This window comes from Erpetoichthys calabaricus, chromosome 12 (genome assembly GCF_900747795.2).
Source record: "Erpetoichthys calabaricus chromosome 12, fErpCal1.3, whole genome shotgun sequence".
NCBI lineage: Eukaryota > Metazoa > Chordata > Cladistia > Polypteriformes > Polypteridae > Erpetoichthys > Erpetoichthys calabaricus.
The window spans coordinates 163,264,160-163,270,159 of NC_041405.2; the positions used below are offsets into that span (position 1 = coordinate 163,264,160).

Sequence of the window (6,000 nt, forward strand, 5' to 3'; positions counted from 1 at the left end):
GAATCACTGTGATTGATTAGTTGGTTATGTCATTAGGCAGAATATGTTGTGGCGCGCAACTTACATCGCTAATTCATTTAGCTGGCAAGACATTTGAATAATGGCAGACGGGGAGAACACAGGAAAAAAGAAAAAGTTAGAGATGTGTAGGTCTGCACAACGCTAACACACAAACCTTTGAAAAGAAGAAGGAAGACTTGACGTCAGCCTGGTAACGCGAATGTTACTTCAGCATCATGTGATACAGATCGCCGAACTCAGAGTTTGCATGGCTAGGCATGACGACTGTCGGTTTGAAGTAAGGAGTCAAACTTCAGCTCTCTGCAAAAGAATTTCATGATAGGCGACTAAAATGGGTGTCATTAGCCACTTGCTAGTAAACATTCAGAATTTCACTTGTATTTTTTTGACACGGCCACTCTTGTGAATTGTGGTGCTGCATTATATATGGTGGTCCAGATCTAATTATGCAATTTTCATTACGCTATAACTTATTAAGTTTATTACATAGAAAATCACCCGAAAAATCCTGGACCATCGAGAAGTGTGCGAACTGACAACATGAAGAATCGTCTTTGCACCGAACTGGAATCGTCCCCATATAAATCAAAGTCCTCCAGACGATCTGCATAATTAGATCTGGACCACCCTGCATGGTTGCTTGCACACTCATGTAAGGTTGGCGTGTGTCTGATTACAAAGCAGTAGACAGAAATTTGACAAGACGAGACCATTCAGTCCAACAAGCCTGTTTGCTCAGCTAATAGCTAAGCCCCCAAAGATCTCATCCAGATGTTTCTGCTTCAGCGCCGTGTCCCAGTAGTTTGTTTCAGAGTCCCACAACTCTGCGTACAGAAGTGCTTCCTGTCTTCACTTTTAAATGCTTTAATTTCCATTGATGTCCTTGAGTATGTGATTCACCTTTAAGATGAAAGAATGTTGCTGGGCCAACTTTCTCCAAGCCTTTGAGGGTTTTAAAGACCTGGATGAGGTCCACACGCAGTCTCCTCTGCCCAGACTACAGCATCTGTCCCTGTAGAGCATGTCCTTAAGTCCTGGGACGGTCCTGGTTGGTGGTCTCTGCACACATTCAGGTGCTGCTATGTCTGTCTTGTACTGTGGTGAACACAACTGCACACAGCCCTGCAGATGTGGTTCTATAGTTTGAGCACAACGGCCTCAGTTTTCATGGTATAACCCAACATTAGTGAAGAAAGAAAAGTCCCTGTCTGAGTTGGAAAACTGACCACACTTTGCTATTGGACTTCAGCTAACTCTGCCAGTTTTACACAATCAGGAGAAAGATGTGATGATGTGCAAGTCCTGGTGTGTGTCAGAACAACCCAGCATCTAACGTGACAAATCTGAACAGCAAATGACATACAGCACGCCAGGAGGGTGAGTGCGCTGCGAGGAAATGTGCTAAAGAATCTGAGGTGGTAAAAGGTTTACAGACACGCACACAAAAAAGATACGGCCTGTCAGTGAAATTAGACACCGAATATCACCTAGGAAAGGAAGGCCGGAGGGCCACACAAATGAAGCACTTGTTGTAGTCCGGACACTTCAGCACACGACTGTGAGGTTCGTCGTGCAGAACTCATTTCAAACATGGCTGCTGATACTTCCATGATGGTCTGCCAGTAAACGGTCTCTTATCGTAGACTTCACTTACGTCTTGAATTCTGAATACGTAAGCCACACTGTGAGTGTACTTCATTCTTGGAAGTGTTCTCTACAGTGCGTTATGTGTTGATAATAAATCCTACTTTAGAGCAGCAGGGGTCTCAAACTCCACTCCTGGGGGCCCACAATGGCGGCAGGTTTACATTCAAACCCTTTTCTTAATGAGTGACCTGCTTTTTGCTGCTATTTTAGATTAACATTTTTTGTTCCCTTGAATTTCTTTATTGTTCCTCTGAGTTGTTTCATTTCTTTCCTTAAATGGCACCCAAACAGAAATGAAACGTGAAGTGAGTGAGCGAGCCAGCAGAAGACCACCTAAGTCAGGGCCTCAAACTCCAACTAATTTCTCTCCCAGCGGTGCCTTCTTGTTTTTGGAAGAGCACTGAGCACATCAGCAGTCCTGAGACCTTCACCTTTCTTTATTTTCAGATATTGTGCGATGGTCACAGTTTGCTGCTCCTGTTTTAGCTCATTTTGTGGCTCATTCTTGTTTGACTGCTAATGAAGGGGTCGGAGTCTTCAAGAGCAAATCAATTAAAATGAATTCAAAAGAAGTGAATTAGCAGCAAAAAGAGGTCACTGATTCAGAAAAGGGGGAGAATGAAAACCTGCGGACCCCAGGAGCGGAGTTTGAGACCCCTGCTTTAGAGTGTAGTAAGCTTCTTGTCTACTCCATCTGTAACGCTGGGACAGGTAATCGTTAAAAAGTGAAACCCTAATCTGAGCTTCATTCTTAGGAGTTTTATTTATCCACCCGGCTCTGTGAGTTTGGAGAGTAACGCTGACCGTTTACTTCCTATGGTGATTCTGCCTTGAGTTTCTCCGCAGAGGTTGTAGTTACTTGTTTGTTTGTGTTGAAGCCTGCAGTGTTAACAGAATAAAGCGTTCGGTCTTCTCATATCTGCGGCAGCTCAAAGAGAGCGTGAACACGATAACGTCAGAGCGAGTGCAGAACGTCTTACGTTTAAGTGTGGATTTCCCCATACAGTTTGTTAGTGTTGTTAATAAATGTTTTATAAAAACCTGCATTATGTTTAAAATAGCCACAAATAGTTTGTTTTTTTGAATACTTTCCGCAAATTTTATACAAACCTGTTTTTTGGAGAAATGTTCCATTTCATGCACGTTGTGCTTCCATCCATCCATTTTCCAACCCGCTGAATCCGAACACAGGGTCACGGGGGTCTGCTGGAGCCAATCCCAGCCAACACAGGGCACAAGGCAGGAACCAGTCCCGGGCAGGGTGCCAACCCACCACAGGACACACACAAACACACCAAGCACACACTAGGGCCAATTTAGAATCGCCAATCCACCTAACCTGCATGTCTTTGGACTGTGGGAGGAAACCCACACAGACACGGGGGAGAACATGCAAACTCCATGCAGGGAGGACCCGGGGAAGCGAACCCCAGGTCCCCAGGTCTCCCAACTGCGAGGCAGCAGCACTACCCACTGCGCCACCGTGCCGCCCACGTTGTGCTTTAGTTCAAATAAATTTTTGAATTTTTTTTTTAAATTATTTAACAATCCAGTTAATTGATTAGTCTAGAAAATCGACAGCTGATTCAATTATCAAACTGGTCTTTAGTTGCAGCCGCGGACCGCTGCTTCACTCCCAGCACACTTAATGTGACGTATCGTGAGATCACAGTAATCTGGTTAATGAGTTTGTGTTATTAACAAAAAAAAATGGTGGAATGAGGAAGAAGAGCTGCTGACCCGAGTGGCGCTGTGCTAACTCTGACTGACTGACCGACCTGCTGCTGTCGCCTACCTGTCCACCTGGAGGTTCATTTGGCTCCACGGTGCCCATACATACCTCAGCGTATAATGAATGCTACGCAGTGCACAAGGCTCCGAATTGCCATACAGGATACCCACGATCAGTTGACATCGCGTAGCCGAGGCAATGAGTAAGCAGACCAGTGTCAATAAATATGTGAAGTATAGAATCACACAGACGTAGCCCAAAAGCATATAGTAGATATGAGTGCCAGGCGGTCATTTGCAATAAGTAGGGAGTGTGGGTTCTTAAGCCAGTGACACATTACACGACTTCTTGTCATGGGGCAAGTCACATTTGCCAACTGCAGTTGCTGATCTTGCAGGTCAGTTTTAATGACTAAAAATGGCTGGCCATGTCACATTTAGCAATTGCATGCCCGCCTCGCCCCATTTGCTGATGCCTAATAACCTGCTGCTTGATGGAGCCCATGCTGTATGGGGGGGGTTCAGAGGTGATTTCAGGCCTTTCAACCCCCCCACCCCCATCCCCATTCTGGCGTGACTTTGGAGAGACGAGCCTCTCTTATGTTCATGAGGTCCGAGTCACCCGTGTTTCTTATTCCTCACTGCTGCATTGTACTTCCAGATGAGCTTTTATTGGCTCTCCACTCTCAAGCACACAGGATCTGACCCTGGAGTGAGTCGCTGGGCCTGACGTGTTACACGCATGGCTTCTTCATGGGAGTGTGCTACCCACGGCTTCCAACTCACGGAGATCATGTAAATGAAGGCAAGGACTGAAAATCGCTGCCAATGTCATCAGGTGTGACATGGCCTGTACATAATGGAGTCTTGGCCACAGACCAAGCTGAGGGGCTGTTATTGGGGTGTGTGGGGTCTGAGATGATGGAAAGTCCTTTCTTCAGTTTTCTCGCGTCATGATGGACGATAAACAAGCCCCAAGTATTCTGTTTTTACCGCACACCTCAGCGCTTTGTGATCTGTCATATGAGCCTGTGATGCACTGCTGAGCCCACCTTAAGCCGTTGGCACATTACAGGACTTCTAGTCAGAGGCCTCGAGGATGTCAGATCCCATGACTAGAAGTTGCAGGAGGTGACAGAATACATTTTGGTACAGCTTCACATTCGCAGAGTACCACAAGCTCGCCACATTCTGATGACCAATGTGCTGCCCAAAAGCACTGGCACCTCCACGAGTCCTCGAAGCTTTTTCTTTTCCAATTCTATTGTGGTACGACAAGCCCAAGACTTCAGACAGACGAACAAGTCTCTCTTTTGTGAGTTCTAAAACCCGTGGGCTCCTTCTATTGCTACTTGCAGGTGAGCACTCATTGCAGGCCCCACACCGCTCTGCCCGGGTCGCCCTGCACAGCTGGCAGCAATGACAGAGCAGGGGGCCACGACTGCCCCAGACTCCCTAAGATTATGTAAGTGAAATCCGTATAAAGTCTTACAGTGTGATGGGGGGGGGGGGTTTGGGTTTAAAGTTAATGAGACCACGAGAGATCCTCGGTGATGTGCACTCCTCTAAGGGGTCAAAGGATCTCGCCCCCTGAATTCCCTCCAAGTGACCTCCTTTGTTTCACAGATAATAAAGGACACATTGTTGTCATTGTAAGTGTTCTCCCAGTAGTCACAATAAAAATGACGAGCTGGGCATTCAGGGTCTTGGCATGTGAAACCTCCGCATGTAAGATGGCAGCCTCAGTCTAGCATGTCTGATGTAGCGAAACTCAATTTTGCTTCTCTGTCTTCCCCACAGGTGTTTTTGGGGGCCGTGGCAGAGGCGTGCCCGGGACAGGAAGAGGAGGACAGCAAGAGAAAAAGCCTGGCAAGCCGACGGGGGCCAAGAATCAGCACTGAGCCCCAGCCTGGCGCGTGGTGGTTTGTGTGCTGCAGGAGATGCTTGGCGTCTTCCCAGTTCCCGACTGCTTGTTGAGGGAGCGCCGCTCCACTTGGGCTCCTTCTCATTGTGTGCATTGAGACTTTCTATGGAGGTTTTAGACTTGAAAGGAAAGCGTTGGCATTGTAAGCCCTGAATTTCTTTGTGTTTTTACCTTGGTGTCAGAAGCGTTTAGTTTGATGGCAGTGCCACTGCTTTAGGAAAATTGTGCTCTTTAATTTTTTGCTGGTTAAATAAAGTTGTGCATTGCAAAGAGACAGCAAGAAGATGCTGTGCTCTGTGGTGGAGAAGGAAGAGTCTGAGTGGTCTCGACAAGAAAGACCTGGCAGGGCAAGCGTAGCCTCCTTTATGTGAATTTGAGTCCGACATTTGTTAAAATCTTGTATAATAAAAAAAGTCTAAAATCGGAGTGTTTGCTAGCAGGTGTGGAGTAAATGAGCTGGTGGGCCGAGGTGGTCCATACAGCCAAGCCTGCCCTTGTTAGTACACCTGTCAGTTGGTGCCACGCGAGGCCTGCCACACGCTCTGCTGCTTGCTTTACTGTGCACATGACTAAGAAGTTGGCAGATCACCCAGGAGAGTGGCGGCATCCTCTGGCACACGGTATGGTCTGCTGTTAAAAATAAGTGCAAGACATAAAAGTCATTTGGATGATCTTCA

At 46.7% G+C, this 6,000-nt stretch overlaps 1 protein-coding gene across 1 annotated transcript in view; it reads left to right on the forward strand.

Annotated features, from left to right (window-relative positions):
• The window catches only part of lsm4 (LSM4 homolog, U6 small nuclear RNA and mRNA degradation associated), a 49,468-nt gene extending 43,849 nt beyond the window's left edge, over positions 1-5,619 (forward strand). Inside the window, exon 5 of the mRNA XM_028816684.2 lies at positions 5,200-5,619. Within this exon, the coding sequence (XP_028672517.1) occupies positions 5,200-5,300 (101 nt within the window). The 3' untranslated portion in view covers positions 5,301-5,619. The remainder of the gene's footprint in view (positions 1-5,199) is intronic.
• Positions 5,620-6,000: the final 381 nt, after the last annotated feature.